Source organism: Oncorhynchus nerka, linkage group LG12 (assembly GCF_034236695.1).
Source record: "Oncorhynchus nerka isolate Pitt River linkage group LG12, Oner_Uvic_2.0, whole genome shotgun sequence".
Lineage (NCBI taxonomy): Eukaryota > Metazoa > Chordata > Actinopteri > Salmoniformes > Salmonidae > Oncorhynchus > Oncorhynchus nerka.
Genome location: NC_088407.1, coordinates 25206698 through 25230155, shown reverse-complemented (window position 1 = coordinate 25230155; position 23458 = coordinate 25206698). Strand labels below are relative to the sequence as shown.

Here is a 23458-nt window from a genome sequence, read left to right as displayed (position 1 = left end):
GTGGAGAAGTGGAGGGGGAGGTGGTTTGGAGTGGGGGTGTCAAGGGGTTAGAGGTGGTTTCAGGAGGAGACGTGGAGAAGTGGAGGGGTGTCAAGGGGTTAGAGGTGGTTTCAGGAGGAGACGTGGAGAAGTGGAGGGTGTCAAGGGGTTAGGGGTTAGAGGTGGTTTCAGGAGGAGACGTGGAGAAGTGGAGCGGTGTCAAGGGGTTAGAGGTGGTTTCAGGAGGAGACGTGGAGAAGTGGAGGGGTGTCAAGGGGTTAGAGGTGGTTTCAGGAGGAGACGTGGAGAAGTGGAGGGGTGTCAAGGGGTTAGAGGTGGTTTCAGGAGGAGACGTGGAGAAGTGGAGCGGTGTCAAGGGGTTAGAGGTGGTTTCAGGAGGAGACGTGGAGAAGTGGAGGAGGGGAAGTGGAGCGTGGAGGAGTGTCAAGGGGTGTCAAGGGGTTAGAGGTGGTTTCAGGAGGAGACGTGGAGAAGTGGAGGGGTGTCAAGGGGTTAGAGGTGGTTTCAGGAGGAGACGTGGAGAAGTGGAGGGGTGTCAAGGGGTTAGAGGTGGTTTCAGGAGGAGACGTGGAGAAGTGGAGGGGTGTCAAGGGGTTAGAGGTGGTTTCAGGAGGAGACGTGGAGAGTGGAGTGGGGTGTCAAGGGGTTAGAGGTGGTTTCAGGAGGAGACGTGAGAAGTGGAGGGGTGTCAAGGGGTTAGAGGTGGTTTCAGGAGGAGACGTGGAGAAGTGGAGGGTGTCAAGGGGTTTAGGAGAAGTGGGTTTCAGGAGGAGGACGTGGAGAAGTGGAGGGGTGTCAAGGGGTTAGAGGTGGTTTCAGGAGGAGACGTGGAGAAGTGGAGGGGTGTCAAGGGGTTAGAGGTGGTTTCAGGAGGAGCGTGTGGAGAAGTGGAGGGGTGTCAAGGGGTTAGAGGTGGTTTCAGGAGGAGACGTGGAGAAGTGGAGGGGTGTCAAGGGGTTAGAGGTGGTTTCAGGAGGGAGGAGAGTTAGAGGTGGTTTCAGGAGGAGACGTGGAGGGAGGGGTGTCAAGGGGTTAGAGGTGGTTTCAGGAGTGACGTGGAGTGGAGGGGTGTCAAGGGGTTAGAGGTGGTTTCAGGAGGAGACGTGGAGAAGTGGAGGGTGTCAAGGGGTTAGAGGTGGTTTCAGGAGGAGACGTGGAGAAGTGGAGGGGTGGTAGAGGTGGTTTCGTGGAGAAGTGGAAGGGGTTAGAGGTGGTTTCAGGAGGAGACGTGGAGAAGTGGAGGGGTGTCAGGGTTAGAGGTGGTTTCAGGAGGAGACGTGGAGAAGTGGAGGGGTGTCAAGGGGTTAGAGGTGGTTTCAGGAGGAGACGTGGAGAAGTGGAGGGGTGTCAAGGGGTTAGAGGTGGTTTCAGGAGGAGACGTGGAGAAGTGGAGGGGTGTCAAGGGGTTAGAGGTGGTTTCAGGAGGAGACGTGGAGAAGTGGAGGGGTGTCAAGGGGTTAGAGGTGGTTTCAGGAGGAGACGTGGAGAGTGGAGGGTGTCAAGGGGTTAGAGGTGGTTTCAGGAGGAGACGTGGAGAAGTGGAGGGGTGTCAAGGGGTTAGAGGTGGTTTCAGGAGGACGGGAGAGTGGAGGGGTGTCGTGGAGGAGTGGAGGGGTGTCAAGGGGTTAGAGGTGGTTTCAGGAGGAGACGTGGAGAAGTGGAGGGGTGTCAAGGGGTTAGAGGTGGTTTCAGGAGACGTGGAGAAGTGGAGCGGTGTCAAGGGGTTAGAGGTGGTTTCAGGAGGAGACGTGGAGAAGTGGAGGGGTGTCAAGGGGTTAGAGGTGGTTTCAGGAGGAGACGTGGAGAAGTGGAGGGTGTCAAGGGGTTAGAGGTGGTTTCAGGAGGAGACGTGGAGAAGTGGAGGGGTGTCAAGGGGTTAGAGGTGGTTTCAGGAGGAGACGTGGAGAAGTGGAGGGGTGTCAAGGGGTTAGAGGTGGTTTCAGGAGGAGACGTGGAGAAGTGGAGGGGAGGGGTTAGAGGTGGTTTCGTGGAGAAGTGGAGGGTGTCAAGGGTTAGAGGTGGTTTCAGGAGGAGACGTGGAGGAGTGGAGGGGTGTCAAGGGGTTAGAGGTGGTTTCAGGAGGAGACGTGGAGAAGTGGAGGGGGTGTCAAGGGGTTAGAGGTGGTTTCAGGAGGAGACGTGGAGAAGTGGAGGGGTGTAGGGGTTAGAGGTGGTTTCAGGAGGAGACGTGGAGAAGTGGAGGGGTGTCAAGGGGTTAGAGGTGGTTTCAGGAGGACGTGGAGAAGTGGAGGGGTGTCAAGGGGTTAGAGGTGGTTTCAGGTGGAGAAGTGGAGCGGTGTCAAGGGGTTAGAGGTGGTTTCAGGAGGAGACGTGGAGAAGTGGAGGGGTGTCAAGGGGTTAGAGGTGGTTTCAGGAGGAGACGTGGAGAAGTGGAGGGGTGTCAAGGGGTTAGAGGTGGTTTCAGGAGGAGACGTGGAGAAGTGGAGGGGTGTCAGGGGTTAGAGGTGGTTTCAGGAGGAGACGTGGAGAAGTGGAGGGTGTCAAGGGGTTAGAGGTGGTTTCAGGAGGAGACGTGGAGAAGTGGAGGGGTGTCAAGGGGTTAGAGGTGGTTTCAGGAGGAGACGTGGAGAAGTGGAGGGGTGTCAGGGGTTAGAGGTGGTTTCAGGAGGAGACGTGGAGAAGTGGAGGGGTGTCAAGGGGTTAGAGGTGGTTTCAGGAGGAGACGTGGAGAAGTGGAGGGTGTCAAGGGGTTAGAGGTGGTTTCAGGAGGAGACGTGGAGAAGTGGAGGGGTGTCAAGGGGTTAGAGGTGGTTTCAGGAGGAGACGTGGAGAAGTGGAGGGGTGTCAAGGGGTTAGAGGTGGTTTCGTGGAGAAGTGGAGGGGTGTCAAGGGGTTAGAGGTGGTTTCAGGAGACGTGGAGAAGTGGAGGGTGTCAAGGGGTTAGAGGTGGTTTCAGGAGGAGACGTGGAGAAGTGGAGGGGTGTCAAGGGGTTAGAGGTGGTTTCAGGAGGAGACGTGGAGAAGTGGAGTCAAGGGGTTAGAGGGGTTAGAGGTGGTTTCAGGGGGAGGTGGGAGACGTGGAGAAGTGGAGGGGTGTCAAGGGGTTAGAGGTGGTTTCAGGAGGAGACGTGGAGAAGTGGAGGGGTGTCAAGGGGTTAGAGGTGGTTTCAGGAGGAGACGTGGAGAAGTGGAGGGTGTCAAGGGGTTAGAGGTGGTTTCAGGAGGAGACGTGGAGAAGTGGAGGGGTGTCAAGGGGTTAGAGGTGGTTTCAGGAGGAGACGTGGAGAAGTGGAGGGGTGTCAAGGGGTTAGAGGTGGTTTCAGGAGGAGACGTGGAGAAGTGGAGGGTGTCAAGGGGTTAGAGGTGGTTTCAGGAGGAGACGTGGAGAAGTGGAGGGGTGTCAAGGGGTTAGAGGTGGTTTCAGGAGGAGACGTGGAGAAGTGGAGGGGTGTCAAGGGGTTAGAGGTGGTTTCAGGAGGAGACGTGGAGAAGTGGAGGGGTGTCAAGGGGTTAGAGGTGGTTTCAGGAGGAGACGTGGAGAAGTGGAGGGTGTCAAGGGTTAGAGGTGGTTTCAGGAGGAGACGTGGAGAAGTGGAGGGGTGTCAAGGGGTTAGAGGTGGTTTCAGGAGGAGACGTGGAGAAGTGGAGGGGTGTCAAGGGGTTAGAGGTGGTTTCAGGAGGAGACGTGGAGGAGTGGAGGGTGTCAAGGGGTTAGAGGTGGTTTCAGGAGGAGACGTGGAGAAGTGGAGGGGTGTCAAGGGGTTAGAGGTGGTTTCAGGAGGAGACGTGGAGAAGTGGAGCGGTGTCAAGGGGTTAGAGGTGGTTTCAGGAGGAGACGTGGAGAAGTGGAGGGTGTCAAGGGGTTAGAGGTGGTTTCAGGAGGAGACGTGGAGAAGTGGAGGGGTGTCAAGGGGTTAGAGGTGGTTTCAGGAGGAGACGTGGAGAAGTGGAGGGTGTCAAGGGGTTAGAGGTGGTTTCAGGAGGAGACGTGGAGAAGTGGAGGGGTGTCAAGGGGTTAGAGGTGGTTTCAGGAGGAGACGTGGAGAAGTGGAGGGGTGTCAAGGGGTTATAGGTGGTTTCAGGAGGAGACGTGGAGAAGTGGAGGGGTGTCAAGGGGTTAGGAGACGTGGTTTCAGGAGGAGACGTGGAGAAGTGGAGGGGTGTCAAGGGGTTAGAGGTGGTTTCAGGAGGAGACGTGGAGAAGTGGAGGGGTGTCAAGGGGTTAGAGGTGGTTTCAGGAGGAGACGTGGAGAAGTGGAGGGGTGTCAAGGGGTTAGAGGTGGTTTCAGGAGGAGACGTGGAGAAGTGGAGGGGTGTCAAGGGGTTAGAGGTGGTTTCAGGAGGAGACGTGGAGAAGTGGAGGTGTCAAGGGGTTAGAGGTGGTTTCAGGAGGAGACGTGGAGAAGTGGAGGGGTGTCAAGGGGTTAGAGGTGGTTTCAGGAGGAGACGTGGAGAAGTGGAGGGGTGTCAAGGGGTTAGAGGTGGTTTCAGGAGGAGACGTGGAGAAGTGGAGGGTGTCAAGGGGTTAGAGGTGGTTTCAGGAGGAGACGGGAGAAGTGGAGGGTCAAGGGGTTAGAGGTGGTTTCAGGAGGAGACAAGTGGAGGGGTGGGTTAGAGGTGGTTTCAGGAGGAGACGTGGAGAAGTGGAGGGGTGTCAAGGGGTTAGAGGTGGTTTCAGGAGGAGACGTGGAGAAGTGGAGGGTGTCAAGGGGTTAGAGGTGGTTTCAGGAGGAGACGTGGAGAAGTGGAGGGGTGTCAAGGGGTTAGAGGTGGTTTCAGGAGGAGACGTGGAGAAGTGGAGGGGTGTCAAGGGGTTAGAGGTGGTTTCAGGAGGAGACGTGGAGAAGTGGAGGGGTGTCAAGGGGTTAGAGGTGGTTTCAGGAGGAGACGTGGAGAAGTGGAGGGGTGTCAAGGGGTTAGAGGTGGTTTCAGGAGGAGACGTGGAGAAGTGGAGGGGTGTCAAGGGGTTAGAGGTGGTTTCAGGAGGAGACGTGGAGAAGTGGAGGGTGTCAAGGGGTTAGAGGTGGTTTCAGGAGGAGACGTGGAGAAGTGGAGGGGTGTCAAGGGGTTAGAGGTGGTTTCAGGAGGAGACGTGGAGAAGTGGAGGGTGTCAAGGGGTTAGAGGTGGTTTCAGGAGGAGACGTGGAGAAGTGGAGCGGTGTCAAGGGGTTAGAGGTGGTTTCAGGAGGAGACGTGGAGAAGTGGAGGGGTGTCAAGGGGTTAGAGGTGGTTTCAGGAGGAGACGGAGAAGTGGAGGGGGTGGAGGGGGTGTCAAGGGGTTAGAGGTGGTTTCAGGAGGAGACGTGGAGAAGTGGAGGGGTGTCAAGGGGTTAGAGGTGGTTTCAGGAGGAGACGTGGAGAAGTGGAGGGGTGTCAAGGGGTTAGAGGTGGTTTCAGGAGGAGACGGGAGAAGTGGAGCGGTGTCAAGGGGTTGGAGGTGGTTTGTCAGTGGAGGGGTGTCAAGGGTTAGAGGTGGTTTCAGGAGGAGACGTGGAGAAGTGGAGCGGTGTCAAGGGGTTATAGGTGGTTTCAGGAGGAGACGTGGAGAAGTGGAGAGGGTGTCAAGGGGTTAGAGGTGGTTTCAGGAGGAGACGTGGAGAAGTGGAGGGGTGTCAAGGGGTTAGAGGTGGTTTCAGGAGGAGACGTGGAGAAGTGGGAGGGGTGTCAAGGGGTTAGAGGTGGTTTCAGGAGGAGACGTGGAGAAGTGGAGGGGTGTCAAGGGGTTAGAGGTGGTTTGAAGTGGAGGGTTCAAGGGGGTTAGAGGTGGTTTCAGGAGGAGACGTGGAGAAGTGGAGGGGTGTCAAGGGGTTAGAGGTGGTTTCAGGAGGAGACGTGGAGAAGTGGAGGGGTGTCAAGGGGTTAGAGGTGGTTTCAGGAGGAGACGTGGAGAAGTGGAGGGGTGTCAAGGGGGTTAGAGGTGGTTTCAGGAGGAGACGTGGAGAAGTGGAGGGGTGTCAAGGGGTTAGAGGTGGTTTCAGGAGGAGACGTGGAGAAGTGGAGGGGTGTCAAGGGGTTAGAGGTGGTTTCAGGAGGAGACGTGGAGAAGTGGAGGGTGTCAAGGGGTTAGAGGTGGTTTCAGGAGGAGACGTGGAGAAGTGGAGGGGTGTCAAGGGGTTAGAGGTGGTTTCAGGAGGAGACGTGGAGAAGTGGAGGGGGTGTCAAGGGGTTAGAGGTGGTTTCAGGAGGACGTGGGAGTGGGAGGTGTCAAGGGGTTAGAGGTGGTTTCAGGAGGAGACGTGGAGGAGTGGAGGGTGTCAAGGGGTTAGAGGTGGTTTCAGGAGGAGACGTGGAGAAGTGGAGGGGTGTCAAGGGGTTAGAGGTGGTTTCAGGAGGAGACGTGGAGAAGTGGAGCGGTGTCAAGGGGTTAGAGGTGGTTTCAGGAGGAGACGTGGAGAAGTGGAGGGGTGTCAAGGGGTTAGAGGTGGTTTCAGGAGGAGACGTGGTTTCCAGGAGAGCGTGGAGAGTGGAGGGGTGTCAAGGGGTTAGAGGTGGTTTCAGGAGGAGACGTGGAGAAGTGGAGGGTGTCAAGGGGTTAGAGGTGGTTTCAGGAGGAGACGTGGAGAAGTGGAGGGGTGTCAAGGGGTTAGAGGTGGTTTCAGGAGGAGACGTGGAGAAGTGGAGGGTGTCAAGGGGTTAGAGGTGGTTTCAGGAGGAGACGTGGAGAAGTGGAGGGGTGTCAAGGGGTTAGAGGTGGTTTCAGGAGGAGACGTGGAGAAGTGGAGGGGTGTCAAGGGGTTAGAGGTGGTTTCAGGAGGAGACGTGGAGAAGTGGAGGGGTGTCAAGGGGTTAGAGGTGGTTTCAGGAGGAGGAGACAAGGGGTTAGAGGTGGTTTCAGGAGAGACGTGGAGAAGTGGGTGTCAAGGGGTTAGAGGTGGTTTCAGGAGGAGACGTGGAGAAGTGGAGGGTGTCAAGGGGTTAGAGGTGGTTTCAGGAGGAGACGTGGAGAAGTGGAGGGGTGTCAAGGGGTTAGAGGTGGTTTCAGGAGGAGACGTGGAGAAGTGGAGGGGTGTCAAGGGGTTAGAGGTGGTTTCAGGAGGAGACGTGGAGAAGTGGAGGGGTGTCAAGGGGTTAGAGGTGGTTTCAGGAGGAGACGTGGAGAAGTGGAGGGTGTCAAGGGGGTTAGAGGTGGTTTGGAGGGTGTCAAGGGGTTAGAGGTGGTTTCAGGAGGAGACGTGGAGAAGTGGAGCGGTGTCAAGGGGTTAGAGGTGGTTTCAGGAGGAGACGTGGAGAAGTGGAGCGGTGTCAAGGGGTTAGAGGTGGTTTCAGGAGGAGACGTGGAGGAGTGGAGGGGTGTCAAGGGGTTAGAGGTGGTTTCAGGAGGAGACGTGGAGAAGTGGAGGGGTGTCAAGGGGCTTTAGAGGTGGTTTCAGGAGGAGACGTGGAGAAGTGGAGCGGTGTCAAGGGGTTAGAGGTGGTTTCAGGAGGAGACGTGGAGAAGTGGTCAAGAGGTGTCAAGGGGTTAGAGGTGGTTTCAGGAGGAGACGTGGAGAAGTGGAGGTGTCAAGGGGTTAGAGGTGGTTTCAGGAGGAGACGTGGAGAAGTGGAGGGGTGTCAAGGGGTTAGAGGTGGTTTCAGGAGGAGACGTGGAGAAGTGGAGGGGTGTCAAGGGGTTAGAGGTGGTTTCAGGAGGAGACGTGGAGAAGTGGGAGGGGTGTCAAGGGGTTAGAGGTGGTTTCAGGAGGAGACGTGGAGGAGTGGAGGGGTGTCAAGGGGTTAGAGGTGGTTTCAGGAGGAGACGTGGAGAAGTGGAGGGGTGTCAAGGGGTTAGAGGTGGTTTCAGGAGTGGAGAGGGGTGTCAAGGGGTTAGAGGTGGTTTCAGGAGGAGACGTGGAGAAGTGGAGGGGTGTCAAGGGGTTAGAGGTGGTTTCAGGAGGAGACGGAGAAGTGGAGGGGTGTCAAGGGGTTAGAGGTGGTTTCAGGAGGAGACGTGGAGAAGTGGAGGGGTGTCAAGGGGTTAGAGGTGGTTTCAGGAGGAGACGTGGAGAAGTGGAGCGGTGTCAAGGGGTTAGAGATTCGTGACTGCAATATGTCTCCATGGCAACAGTCAATGAGAGCTAGTCCATGTGATGGAATGGCTGCTGTTCAAGAGAAGGAGTGAGGGAGGGAGAGAGAGAGAGAAAGTGAGAAGGAAAAGAAAGGAGGAATCAAGTTGAAGCAGTTGCCATGGTGACACAATTGCAGCTGTCTGTGTATTTGTCTGTGTGTGTGTGTCTGTGTTTGCTGCTGTTTTGTGTTTGTACATCTGTTGTGTGTAACATATTTGTTATAGAACCAGACTTGGCAACCAATTTGTGATTTATTTTTATTTAACTAGGAAAGTCAGTTAATTAAGAACAAATTCTTATTTACAATGACGGCCTACCAGGGAACTGTGGGTTAACTGCCTTGTTCAGAATGACAGATTTTTACCTTGTCAGCTCGGGGATTCGAACTAGCAACCTTTCATCACTGGCCCAACACTCTAACCACTTGGTTACCTGCCACCGCAACCAGTAACAGGATCTCTCTCTGTCTGTCTGTCTGTCTGTCTGTCTGTCTCTCTCTCTGACATCTCTCTCTGTCTTTCTCTCTGAAATCTCTCTCTGGCCTTCTCTCTGACATCTCTCTCTCTTTCTCTCTGACATCTCTCTCTGGCCTTCTCTCTGACATCTCTCTCTGTCTTTCTCTCTGACATCTCTCTGTCTTCTCTCTGACATCTATCTCTGTCTTTCTCTCTGACATCTCTCTCTGTCTTTCTCTGACATCTCTCTCTGTCTTTCTCTCTGACATCTCTCTCTGTCTTTCTCTCTGACATCTCTCTTCTTTCTCTCTGACATCTCTCTGTCTTTCTCTCTGACATCTCTCTCTGTCTTCTCTCTGACATCTCTCTCTGTCTTTCTCTCTGACATCTCTCTCTGTCTTTCTCTCTGACATCTCTCTCTCTCTGGCTCTCTCTCTGACATCTCTCTCTGTCTTTCTCTCTGACATCTCTCTCTGTCCTTCTCTCTGACATCTATCTCTGTCTTTCTCTCTGACATCTCTCTCTGTCTTTCTCTCTGACATCTCTCTCTGTCTTTCTCTCTGACATCTCTCTGTCTCTTCTCTCTGACATCTCTCTCTGTCTTTCTCTCTGACATCTCTCTCTGTCTCTCTCTCTCTCTGTCTCTCTCTCTGTCCTTCTCTCTGACATCTCTCTCTGTCTTTCTCTCTGACATCTCTCTCTGTCTTTCTCTCTGACATCTCTCTCTGTCTCTCTCTCTCTCTGTCTCTCTCTCTGTCCTTCTCTCTGACATCTCTCTCTGTCTTTCTCTCTGACATCTCTCTCTGTCTTTCTCTCTGACATCTCTCTCTGTCGCTCTCTCTCTGTCTCTCTCTCTCTCTCTGTCTCTCTCTCTCTCTCTGTCTCTCTCTCTCTGTCTCTCTCTCTCTCTGTCTCTCTCTCTGTCTCTCTGTCTCTCTCTCTCTCTCTGTCTCTCTCTCTGTCTCTCTCTCTCTCTGTCTCTCTCTCTCTCTCTGTCTCTATCTGTCTCTCCTCTCTCTGTCTCTCTCTGACATCTCTCTCTGTCTTTCTCTCTGACATCTCTCTCTGTCTCTCTCTCTCTCTGTCTCTCTCTCTGTCCTTCTCTCTGACATCTCTCTCTGTCTCTCTCTCTCTCTCTGTCTCTCTCTCTAAGAGATACTAGAGTGGTTATTTATGTTGCTGTTCTTCTCTGCTGCTCCCTCATAATAATTATCCCCCAGCCCAGGAGCTTGGTAGACACACACGTTTGTTTCAGGCCAAGAGGTGCCGATTCTGCTGGTACCGGATTAGATTTGGACTGGACGAAGTGTGAAAGGAATACCGTCCACTAGGGGCACCATGAGCGCCTATTACCTTCCAGTAGGCTGGCGGCTTGCTAGGGCATTGTGAACGGGAATGGTGGATGGGAGTTTAAGCAGCACTCTGTGGCTCCGAAAGTTGTGTGTTCAATCCCAGTGCTAGATACTAGTTTTCCCTAACTCTAACTCTAAAACTGAACCTAACCCCAAAGCCTAATTCTAACCCTAAACCTAAGCCTAAAATAGCCTTTTCCTTGTGGGGACCGGCGACATGTCCCACTTGTCCGATTGTCCTTGTTTTACTATCCTTGTGAGGACTTCTAGTACCCACAAGGATAGTAAAACCAAACCATATACAGACAGACACAGACACTGAGACTAGAGTCCTGCATCGGGTTGGATATCAGCAGTTCACCACGGTTGACTTGAAAAAATATCAGCCGGCGGGGGTAATGAACAAATGATTTCAACCCGCGGGTCGTCTTACGGAACAGAACAATTTCGGGTCGGAAATGTTTTAAATCAAGAGAATATATTTTTTGCGTTTTGCATTTGTCATTTGTGCTCCCTCTCCGGCCTCTAGGTCACCAGGCTGCTCGTTATGGCGCACACCTATCACCATCGTTACACGTACCTGCGCGTCATCAGACTCACCTGGACTCCATCACTTCCCTGATTACCTTCCCTATATATGTCCCTCTCTTTGGTTCCTTCCCTACATATGTCCCTCTCTTTGTTCCTTCCTCATATGTCCCTCTCTTTGGTTCCTTCCCTACATATGTCCTCTCTTTGGTTCCTTCCTACATATGTCCCTCCTCTTTGGTTCCTTCCCTACATATGTCCTCTCTCTTCTTTGGTTCCTTCCCTCTCTTTGGTTCCTTCCCTACATATGTCCCTCTCTTTGGTTCCTTCCCCTATGTCCCTCTCTTTGGTTCCTTCCCTACATATGTTCCTTCCCCATATGTCCCTCTTTGGTTCCTTCCCCATATGTCCCTCTCTTTGGTTCCTTCCCTACATATGTTCCTTCCCTACATATGTCCCTCTCTTTGGTTCCTTCCCTACATATGTCCCTCTCTTTGGTTCCTTCCCATATATATGTACATATGTCCCTCTCTTTGGTTCCTTCCCTACATATGTCCCTCTCTTTGGTTCCTTCCCTACATATGTCCCTCTCTTTGGTTCCTTCCCTACATATGTCCCTCTCTTTGGTTCCTTCCCTACATATGTCCCCTCTTTGGTTCCTTCCCTACATATGTCCCTCTCTTTGGTTCCTTCCCCTATGTCCCTCTCTTTGGTTCCTTCCCTACATATATGTCCCTCTCTTTGGTTCCTTCCCTACATATGTCCCTCTCTTTGGTTCCTTCCCTACATATGTCCCTCTCTTTGGTTCCTTCCCTACATATGTCCCTCTCTTTGGTTCCTTCCCTACATATGTCCCTCTCTTTGGTTCCTTCCCTACATATGTCCCTCTCTTTGGTTCCTTCCCTACATATGTCCCTCTCTTTGGTTCCTTCCCTACATATGTCCCTCTCTTTGGTTCCTTCCCTACATATGTTCCTTCCCTACATATGTCCCTCTTTGGTTCTTTGTTCCTTCCCTACATATCTCCCTCTTTGGTTCCTTCCCTACATATGTCCCTCTCTTTGGTTCCTTCCCTACATATGTCCCTCTCTTTGGTTCCTTCCTACATATGTCCCTCTCTTTCTCCATATGTCCTCTCTTTGGTTCCTTCCCTACATATGTCCCCTCTCTTTGGTTCCTTCCCTACATATGTCCCTCTTTGGTTCCTTCCCTACATATGTCCTCTCTTTGTTCCTTCCCTCTCTTTGGTTCCTTCCCTACATATGTCCCTCTCTTTGGTTCCTTCCCTACATATGTCCCTCCCTCTTTGGTTCCCCTTCTCCTTTGGTTACATATGTCCCTCTCTTTGGTTCCTTCCCTACATATGTCCCTCCTTCCCCTACATATGTCCCTCTCTTTGGTTCCTTCCCTACATATGTCCCTCTCTTTGGTTCCTTCCCTCCCTCTCTTTGGTTCCTTCCCTACATATGTCCCTCTTTGGTTCCTTTGGTGCCCCTCTCTTTGGTTCCTTCCCTACATATGTCCCTCTTTGGTTCTTTTATGTCCCTCTCTTTGGTTCCTTCCCTATATATGTCCCTCTCTTTGGTTCCTTCCCTACATATGTCCCTCTCTTTGGTTCCTTCCCTACATATGTCCCTCTCTTTGGTTCCTTCCCTACATATGTCCCTCTCTTTGGTTCCTTCCTACATATGTCCTCTCTTTGGTTCCTTCCCTACATATGTCCCTCTCTTTGGTTCCTTCCCCTACATATGTATGTCCCTCTCTTTGGTTCCTTCCCCCTCTCTTTGGTTCCTTCCCTACATATGTCCCTCTCTTTGGTTCCTTCCCTACATATCTCCCTCTCTTTGGTTCCTTCCCCAGGCGTTATTGTTTCAGTTTCATGTCTGTGTGCTGTTAGTGTTTCTTGTTTTGTATTATGTTCCGTTTATTTGATTAAAACACTCCCTCCCTGAACTTGCTTCCCGACTCTCAGCGCACATCGTTACAGCATTGTGTTGCAAATTCAATTCTGTGAGCGGCGAGGCAGACAGGCTACCAGACACAGAGTGGATCAGGGAGCTGTGTATTGTTTGTGTGTTGCTGGAAGTTATATTTCACACCCCGCACACTACCACCACTATATAAACGGTATCTGAAAGCCCCTATACACCCATGTCCCCATTAGACTTACAGATCTACTACACCTCCACCCATAATCCAATATCAAACTGATATTATGGTGTTGATTCTACAGGTATGGCTTAAAGTTGTTCTTGATGGAGAAACATTCATTGACTTTATTTTTCTACCTCTCTCACTCTTCTTCTCCTTTGTGTGTGTGTGTGTGTGTGTGTGTGTGTGTGTGTGTGTGTGTGTGTGTGTGTGTGTGTGTGTGTGTGTGTGTGTGTGTGTGTGTGTGTGTGTGTGTGTGTGGTGTGTCTGAAGACATCCGTGACCGCAGGAAGAAGCCGGTGATGCTGTTCATTCACGGCGGCTCCTACATGGAAGGAACCGGAAACATGTTTGACGCCAGCGTCCTCGCCGCCTACGGCAACGTCATCGTGGTCTCTATGAACTATCGTCTGGGCGTGCTCGGTAAGATCTGATTACTTCTTTATCTACACACACACTCACACGTGTACGCACGCACACACACACTGTTTACCAGTTGTGAACATATGAAATAGACGATTTCCTCCATCTTGTGATGGGAAAAGATTTTGAAGGAGTAATGCAATACAGAGGAAATATCTCCCATCCTCTCAACTATCTGTTTTCTCCAAGGTTTCTACACAGAATTCCACTGTTGATTGCTCTTGTCTGCAGAGTTCCTCTGATGTAAGGCTTGGCATCGATTGATCTGGTCTGATGCAAGTGCTCTGTGCGTAGACCGAGTCAGAGTGTGCTCCCTGTAAATATATTTATTTTTACAAGACAGAAATATTGGAGCGAGGCATAGTCATGCAAATGGAAGTTGGCCCAGGCATCTTTATAGGGTCCCCTATTTTTCACTTTAACTGCACATCAACTCAGAGCAGAGCAGAGCAACAGAACATATATCACTTATATTTCATCTTACAAAAGTAGAAGTAGATCAAAATCGAGTCGGTTTGTTAAGGCCTATCACACTGTGATGCAACTGCATGCCAGGTCGCAATTGTAAATGAGAACTTGTTCTCAACTGGCCTACCTGGTTAAATAAAGGAAATGTTGTACTTTATTAAGGCCTATATATCTTGAAACCAGCCCATAGGGTACTGTAATAGAGATATTAATTGAGTGTACAAAACATTAGGACATCTTTCCATGACATAGACTGACCAGGTGAAAGCTATGATCCCTTATTGATGTCACTTGTTGAAGGGGAGTTGACAGGTGTTGACGACGGGGAGGAGTCGGTTGTCGATGAGGGGGAGGAGACGGGTGTCGATGATGGGGAGGAGACGGGTGTCGATGATGGGGAGGAGACAGGTGTCGATGATGGGGAGGAGACGGGTGTCGATGATGGGGAGGAGACGGGTGTCGATGATGGGGAGGAGACGGGTGTCGATGAAGGGGAGGAGACGGGTGTCGATGGTGGGGAGGAGACGGGTGTCGATGATGGGGAGGAGACGGGTGTCGATGATGGGGAGGAGACGGGTGTCGATGAAGGGGAGGAGACGGGTGTCGATGGTGGGGAGGAGACGGCTGTCGATGATGGGGAGGAGACGGGTGTCGATGAAGGGGAGGAGACGGGTGTCGATGGTGGCGAGGAGACGGGTGTCGATGGTGGGGAGGAGACGGGTGTCGATGATGGGGAGGAGACGGGTGTCGATGAAGGGGAGGAGACGGGTGTCGATGGTGGCGAGGAGACGGGTGTCGATGGTGGGGAGGAGACGGGTGTCGATGAAGGGGAGGAGACGGGTGTCGATGAAGGGGAGGAGACGGGTGTCGATGGTGGGGAGGAGACGGGTGTCGATGGTGGGGAGGAGACGGGTGTCGATGAAGGGAAGGAGACAGGTGTCGATGATGGGGAGGAGACGGGTGTAGATGGCGGGGAGGAGACAGGTGTCGATGATGGGGAGGAGACGGGTGTAGATGGCGGGGAGGAGACAGGTGTCGATGATGGGGAGGAGACGGGTGTAGATGGCGGGGAGGAGACAGGTGTCGATGATGGGGAGGAGACGGGTGTAGATGAAGGGGAGGAGACAGGTGTCGATGAGGGAGAGACGGGTGTAGATGAAGGGGAGGAGACAGGTGTCGATGAGGGGAGGAGACAGGTGTAGATGGCGGGGAGGAGACAGGTGTCGATGATGGGGAGGAGACGGGTGTAGATGAAGGGGAGGAGACGGGTGTAGATGGCGGGGAGGAGACAGGATGTCGGGTGTAGATGAAGGGGAGGAGACGATGAGGGGAGGGGTGTAGATGAAGGGGAGGAGACAGGTGTCGATGAGGGGAGGAGACGGGTGTAGATGAAGGGGAGGAGACAGGTGTCGATGAGGGGAGGAGACGGTGTGATAGATGAGGGGAGGGAGGAGACAGGTGTCGATGATGGGGAGGAGACGGGTGTAGATGAAGGGGAGGAGACAGGTGTCGATGATGGGGAGGAGACAGGTGTAGATGAAGGGGAGGAGACAGGTGTCGATGATGGGGAGGAGACGGGTGTAGATGAAGGGGGAGGAGACAGGTGTCGATGATGGGGAGGAGACGGGTGTAGATGAAGGGGAGGAGAGGTGGAGGGACGGGTGTAGATGGCGGGGAGGAGACAGGTGTCGATGATGGGGAGGAGACGGGTGTAGATGAAGGGGAGGAGACAGGTGTCGATGAGGGGAGGAGGGTGTAGGGGTAGATGAAGGGGAGGAGACAGGTGTGTAGATGAAGGGGAGGAGACAGGTGTCGATGAGGGAGGAGACAGGTGTAGATGGCGGGGAGGAGACAGGTGTCGATGATGGGGAGGAGACGGGTGTAGATGAAGGGGAGGAGACGGGTGTAGATGGCGGGGAGGAGACAGGTGTCGATGAGGGGAGGAGACGGGTGTAGATGAAGGGGAGGAGACAGGTGTCGATGAGGGGAGGAGACGGGTGTAGATGAAGGGGAGGAGACAGGTGTCGATGAGGGGAGGAGACAGGTGTAGATGGCGGGGAGGAGACAGGTGTCGATGATGGGGAGGAGACGGGTGTAGATGAAGGGAGGAGACGGGTGTAGATGAAGGGAGGAGACGGGTGTAGATGGCGGGGAGGAGACGGGTGTAGATGGCGGGGAGGAGACAGGTGTCGATGATGGGGAGAGACGGGTGTAGATGAAGGGAGGAGACAGGTGTCGATGAGGGGAGGAGACGGGTGTAGATGAAGGGGAGGAGACAGGTGTCGATGATGGGGGAGGAGACGGGTGTAGATGAAGGGGAGGAGACGGGTGTAGATGGCGGGGAGGAGACGGGTGTAGATGGCGGGGAGGAGACGAGGTGTAGATGAAGGGGAGGAGACAGGTGTCGATGATGGGGAGGAGACGGGTGTAGATGAAGGGAGGAGACGGGTGTAGATGGCGGGGAGGAGACGGGTGTAGATGGCGGGGGAGGAGACAGGTGTCGATGAGGGGAGGAGACGGGTGTAGATGAAGGGGAGGAGACAGGTGTCGATGATGGGGAGGAGACGGGTGTAGATGAAGGGGAGGAGACAGGTGTCGATGAGGGAGGAGATGGGTGTAGATGATGGGGAGGAGACAGGTGTAGATGAAGGGGAGGAGACAGGTGTCGATGATGGGGAGGAGACGGGTGTAGATGGCGGGGAGGAGACAGGTGTCGATGATGGGGAGGAGACAGGTGTAGATGAAGGGGAGGAGACAGGTGTAGATGGCGGGAGGAGACAGGTGTCGATGAAGGGGAGGAGACAGGTGTCGATGAGGGGAGGAGACGGGTGTAGATGAAGGGGAGGAGACAGGTGTAGATGAGGGGAGGAGACGGGTGTAGATGAAGGGGAGGAGACAGGTGTCGATGAGGGGAGGAGACAGGTGTCGATGAGGGGAGGAGACGGGTGTAGATGAAGGGGAGGAGACAGGTGTAGATGAAGGGGAGGAGACAGGTGTCGATGAGGGAGGAGACAGTGTAGATGGCGGGGAGGAGACAGGTGTCGATGAAGGGGAGGAGACAGGTGTCGATGAGGGGAGGAGACAGGTGTAGATGGCGGGGAGGAGACAGGTGTCGATGATGGGGAGGAGACAGGTGTAGATGATGGGGAGGAGACAGGTGTAGATGAAGGGGAGGAGACAGGTGTAGATGATGGGGAGGAGACGGGTGTAGATGAAGGGGAGGAGACAGGTGTCGATGATGGGAGAGACGGGTGTAGATGAAGGGGAGGAGACGGGTGTAGATGGCGGGGAGGAGACAGGTGTCGATGAGGGGAGGAGACAGGTGTCGATGAGGGGAGGAGACGGGTGTAGATGAAGGGGAGGAGACAGGTGTCGATGAGGGGAGGAGACAGGTGTAGATGGCGGGGAGGAGACAGGTGTCGATGATGGGGAGGAGACGGGTGTAGATGAAGGGGAGGAGACAGGTGTCGATGATGGGGAGGAGACGGGTGTAGATGAAGGGGAGGAGACAGGTGTCGATGAGGGGAGGAGACGGGTGTAGATGAAGGGGAGGAGACGGGTGTAGATGAAGGGGAGGAGACGGGTGTAGATGGCGGTGAGGAGACGGGTGTAGATGGCGGGGAGGAGACAGGTGTCGATGATGGGGAGGAGACGGGTGTAGATGAAGGGGAGGAGACAGGTGTCGATGAGGGGAGGAGACGGGTGTAGATGAAGGGGAGGAGACAGGTGTCGATGATGGGGAGGAGACGGGTGTAGATGAAGGGGAGGAGACGGGTGTAGATGGCGGGGAGGAGACGGGTGTAGATGGCGGGGAGGAGACGGGTGTAGATGAAGGGGAGGAGACAGGTGTAGATGATGGGGAGGAGACGGGTGTAGATGAAGGGGAGGAGACGGGTGTAGATGGCGGGGAGGAGACGGGTGTAGATGGCGGGGAGGAGACAGGTGTCGATGATGGGGAGGAGACAGGTGTCGATGAGGGGAGGAGACGGGTGTAGATGAAGGGGAGGAGACAGGTGTCGATGATGGGGAGGAGACGGGTGTAGATGAAGGGGAGGAGACGGGTGTAGATGGCGGGGAGGAGACGGGTGTAGATGGCGGGGAGGAGACAGGTGTCGATGATGGGGAGGAGACGGGTGTAGATGAAGGGGAGGAGACAGGTGTCGATGAGGGGAGGAGACAGGTTTTTAATGTAACAACAGACACAATAATGCTTAGAAAAGAGAAATCTGAAAGCTGCCTGTATCATACATTACCTGTAACTCAGTTTTATAGAGACACACTAACACACACGCAAGTTGATGATTTGACCGTTTTTTTTACACAGTTTCATTTTATTTCATATATCCAATGCGATGAAAGACATATTAATGTGAAATTTTGTATGTGTGTGTGTACGTGCATGCGGATCTGTGTGTGTGTGTGTGTGTGTGTGTGTGTGTGTGTGTGTGTGTGTGTGTGTCCATTCTAAATATTGTAGGAGGTTGTAAGGCTCTCTGTGTGTGTTCTCAGTTCAGACGCTGAACATGGTGATTTGGAATGGCCTGTATGTTCATAATTAATACAGAAGTGCACAAGAGTGCAGTAACATTTGCGTAACCTAGGGCGTGTGTGTTTGTTTGTGTGTGCGTGCGTTCAGGCGCTTGTGTATGTGTTCATCCCTGTGTTATTCTCTCTTTCTCCCACTTTCACACATACACACACACACACATCGATGTTGGGTAAATGAAGGGTAGAGTCGCAGTCATTCAATGAGGTTGCTGTGACCAGTTCTTCCCGTGTTAGCCTGGCTCCTTCCCACTCCTGCTCTGCTCCTGTTACGGTGGTACAGACCATTTTAAGGGTGAATCCTGACTTTCACTTAGAGCCTGAGTGATCACTGCACCTAGGTTTGTCTCTGAAACAACATGTCTAGTGTCTGGTGATTTATCCCAGCTCCAGTTGAGCCCTACCCTGCAATACACCCCCCGTAACATTACCTGTATACCCTGCAATACACCCCCCGTAACATTAGCTGTATACCCTGCAAAACACCCCCTGTAACATTAGCTGTATACCCTACAATACACCCCCCGTAACATTAGCTGTATACCCTGCAATACACCCCCCGTAACATTAGCTGTATACCCTACAATACACCCCCCGTAACATCAGCTATATACCCTACAATACACCCCGTAACATTAGCTGTATACCCTGCAATACACCCCCGTAACATTAGCTGTATACCCTGCAATACACCCCCGTAACATCAGCTATATACCCTACAATACACCCCCCGTAACATTAGCTGTATACCCTACAATACACCCCCCATAACATTATCTGTATACCCTACAATACACCCCCGTAACATTAGCTGTATACCCTACAATACACCCCCATAACATTAGCTGTATACCCTGCAATACACCCCATAACATTATCTGTATACCCTACAATACACCCCCCATAACATTACCCCATAACTGTATACCCTACAATACACCCCGTAATATTAGCTGTATACCATTCAATTACCCCGTAACATTAGCTGTATACCATTTAATTCCTCCAATAACATTAGCTGTATACCATTCAATTCCCCTGATAACATTCGCTGCATACCCTTCAATTCCCCCATAATATCAGCTGTATACCATTTAATTCCCCCATAACATTAGCTGTATACCATTCAATTCCCCGATAACATTCGCTGCATACCATTCAATTCCCGATAACATTAGCTGTATACCATTCAATTCCCCCATAATATCAGCTGTATACCATTTAATTCCCCTATAACATTAGCTGCATACCATTCAATTCCCCGATAACATTAGCAGCATACCATTCAATTCCCCGATAACATTAGCTGCATACCATTCAATTCCCGATAACATTAGCTGCATACCATTCCAATTCCCCCTGATAACATTAGCTGCATACCCTTCAATTCCCCCATAATATCAGCTGTATACCATTTAATTCCCCCATAACATTAGCTGTATACCATTCAATTCCCCCGATAACATTCGCTGCATACCATTCAATTCCCCCGATAACATTAGCTGTATACCATTCAATTCCCCCATAATATCAGCTGTATACCATTTAATTCCCCCTATAACATTAGCTGCATACCATTCAATTCCCCCGATAACATTAGCAGCATACCATTCAATTCCCCGATAACATTAGCTGCATACCATTCAATTCCCCCGATAACATTAGCTGCATACCATTCAATTCCCCCATAATATTAGCTGCATACCATTCAATTCCCCCCCATAATATTAGCTGTATACCATTCAATTCCCCCCATAACATTAGCTACATTATATAACATCTACGGTAGCTTTCATGGTTTTGAAACATGACCAGCTCCAGCGCTTATATTTCTCCTTGTCTCCACGTCCATCTCTGACCAGGTGAGTTTAATCACACGTCCTCTATCCCCTCCTTCCCTCCTCCATCCCTCATCTCCCTGTACCAGTGTCTGTCTGTGTGATGTCATGTTTTAACCGGTTCGATCTCTGACTCTGATTTAAAACACCTCTCAACCCCCCTCTGTCTGTAGCATTGATTACATTTACAGTATGTGTGTGTGTTTTGTGTGTTTTGTGTGTGTGTGTGTGTGTGTGTGTGTGTGTGTGTGTGTGTGTGTGTGTGTGTGTGTGTGTGTGTGTGTGTGTGTGTGTGAGAGAGAACAAACCCCTCACCTCCATCACTCCGACTCTCTGATTGAAGCCATGACCCAGCATCTTGTCGCCAGGGACAATGACGATTACCACGGTAATACCACGGTAATTACGCCACACTACTAAGCTACAGTAGCCTGGCGCCAGAGTGTAGAAATTCACAGAAGAATGGCTCCTTGTAGCTTTTAGCTTCACAGTAGCATTTTAGTGTTAAAGCGCTACACTGGCATGGTCTATACAGTGGCTATCGCAATATAGCTAGCGCTACTTTTCAATACACAAGCCACAGAATGGACACCCATATAGGAAGCTCATACATACTGTTGAAGTCGGAAGATTACATGCACTTCATTTTTCAACCACTCCACAAATTTCTTGTTATTAACAAACTATAGTATTGGCAAGTCGGTTAGGACATCTACTTTGTGCATGACATAAAGTTTTTGTGTCATTTTTGTGTCATTTGTCCAACAACTGTATACAGACAGATTATTTCACTTATAATTCACTGTATCACAATTCCAGTGGGTCAGTAGTTTACATACACTAAGTTGACTGTGCCTTTAAACAGCTTGGAAAATTCCAGAAAATTATGTTATGGCTTTAGAAGTTTCTGATAGGCTAATTGACATAATTCGAGTCAATTGGAGGTGTACCTATGGATGTATTTCAAGGCCTACCTTCAAACTCAGTGTCTCTTTGCTTGACATCATGGGAAAATCAAAAGATATCAGCCAAGACCTCAGACGAAGAATTGTAGACCTCCACAAGTCTGGTTCATCCTTGTGAGCAATTTGAAGGTACCACGTTCATCTGTACAGACAATAGTATGCAAGTTTAAACACCATGGGACCACGCAGCCGTCATACCACTCAGGAAGGAGACGCGTTCTGTCTCCTAGAGATGAACCTACTTTGGTGCGAGAAATGCAAATCAAACCCAGAACAACAGCAAAGGACCTTGTGAAGATGCTGGAGGAAACAGGTACAAAAGTATCTATATCCACAGTGAAACGAGTACTATATCGACATAACCTGAAAGGCCGCTCAGCAAGGAAGAAGACACTGTTCCAAAACCACCATAAAAAAAGCCAGACTGCGGTTTGCAACTGCACATGGGGACAAAGATCATAGTTTTTGTAGAAATGTCCTCTGGTCTGATGAAACAAAAATAGAACTGTTTGGCCATAATGACCATGATTATGTTTGGAGGGAAAAGGGGGAGGCTTGCAAGCCGAAGAACACCATCCCAACCGTTAAGCAGCATCATGTTGTGGGGGTGCTTTGCTGCAGGAGGATACTTCCAAAGTTGTGGCAAAATTGCTTACGGACAACAAAGTCAAGGTATTGGAGTGGCCATCACAAAGATCTGACTTCAATCCTATAGAAACATTTGTGAGCAGAACTGAAAAAGCGTGTGTGAGCAAGGAGGCCTACAAACCTGCTTAAGTTACACCAGCTCTGTCAGGAGGAATGGGCCAAAATTCACCCAACTTATTGTGGAAGGCTCCCTGAAACGTTTGACCCAAACTAAACAATTTAAAGGCAATGCTACCAAATACTAATTGAGTGTATGTAAACTTCTGACCCGCCGGGAATGTGATGAAAGAAATATAAGCTGAAATAAATCATTCTCTCTACTATTCTGACATTTCACATTCTTAAAATAGTGATGACTGACCTAAGACCTAACTGACCTACTAGGATTAAATGTCAGGAATTGTGAAAAACTGAGTTTAAATGTATTTGGCTAAGGTGTATGTAAACTTCCGACTTCAACTGTATGTTAATAGCTCTTAGCTTTACAATAACTAGTTAGTGCTACACTGGCTGACTCTATGCTATCGCTACATTCCAACACAAGCCACATAGGAATATGTTAACAGCTTTTAGCGTTACAGTAGCCTGTTAGCACTGTAGCACGCTAGCTGGCCTGCCTGGGTCTACCCTGAGGGAATTCCTCATAGCGCTGCTGTGTGACTAGCGCCTGTCGAGCTAGCACGCGCCTGTCGAGCTAGCACACCCTTGCCTCTGTGTTGCCTTAGTGACACATACGTACAGTACGTACGTCACTTCAACTGGAGCGAGAGATTATTTTTTTTAAATCCACTACCTCTATGAGATCTGGGACTCCTCTGAGAGAAAGAGATGGATATAGAGAGAAATCATCGATTTAGAGACAAACTTTGTAGAAGAGAAAAGGAGACAGGATGTTATTCTAGTGTCATGTTTGCGTGACGTGTGTGTGTGTGTGTGCGAGTGTGGACAGAGCGAGAGGAGATGAATGGACAGAGGGGAAGAGAAAGCATTGAGAGATGAGATGGAGGGGGTAGTGGGAGAGAGGGAGAGAAGAGAGGGGGAAAGGAGAGACGAGAGAGGCTGCATTTGCCTGTGATGCTAAAAATAAATCCTGCAGAGCTGCTTTTTAAATCTGCAGTGAAGCACACATTCATTCTCAATTATACAATATGGGCCAGAACAGGGACTCACACGCAGAATACACTTACCATTACCCACAGACATTCTGTTCAAAGGTCTGGTGATGGTATCCCATCCAGAATATCGGCACAGACACACACACGCACGCACACACCGCAGCGTCAACTGAATTCGTATTTAGGACACTACCTAGTGAGAGAAAGGCTATGTCCATGCTGTAGTTGGGGGTCTCTCAGTGTGTGTGTGTGTGTGTGTGTGTGTGTGTGTGTGTGTGTGTGTGTGTGTGTGTGTGTGTGTGTGTGTGTGTGTGTGTGTGTGTGTGTGTGTGTGTGTGTGTGTGTGTGTCTGTGACAGTGGGTTCTATGGACCAGACTGTTGTGAAATCTGTCCTGACAGGACTAGAGGAGATATTAAGACGCCAGCAGAAATAACTCCCAAAACCTTCCTCTACAGACACACACACACCTGTTCTTCTTCCTAACCCAGACCATCCTGACCGTCTCCATGGCAACCCCGGGCAGACTTGATAAGCCAAAGTCCTATTGACTGGGCTGAGAGATGGAGAGGAGAGAGATGAAAAGGAGAGAGAACAGAGTGTAACTGAGAACGAGGGCTGGGTCTGGAAAAGGAGAGGAAGGAGGATGCAGAAAAGCGAGATGACAGTAATAACTAGGCAGATTTGTTTTCTGCGAGAAGAGATTAGCACCTCCGCTGGCCTGAATGAGACACCCACACATGAAGACACACACAGACACAGGCACACGCAGGATTACTTCCCTCCTCTCCCTTTTCTCCCAACGGTGATGTCACGTCTGTCGTTCCCCTCCATTGTTCACCTGACACTGTTTCACCTCTGAGTGTCCCTGTCCTTTCCTCTACCTTTTTCTCCTTCCTCCCTCTCTACTCCTCCTATTCTCCTCCATTTCTTCTTCCTCTGCTCATCATCTCTCTTCTCATCCA

At 51.3% G+C, this 23458-nt stretch overlaps 1 protein-coding gene across 1 annotated transcript in view; it reads left to right on the top strand.

The window, feature by feature from the left end:
- LOC115139063 (neuroligin-2-like) overlaps nucleotides 1–23458 on the top strand; it is a 344275-nt gene that overhangs the window by 213461 nt on the left and 107356 nt on the right. Inside the window, exon 4 of the mRNA XM_065025419.1 lies at nucleotides 12766–12915. Within this exon, the coding sequence (XP_064881491.1) occupies nucleotides 12766–12915 (150 nt within the window). The remainder of the gene's footprint in view (nucleotides 1–12765; nucleotides 12916–23458) is intronic.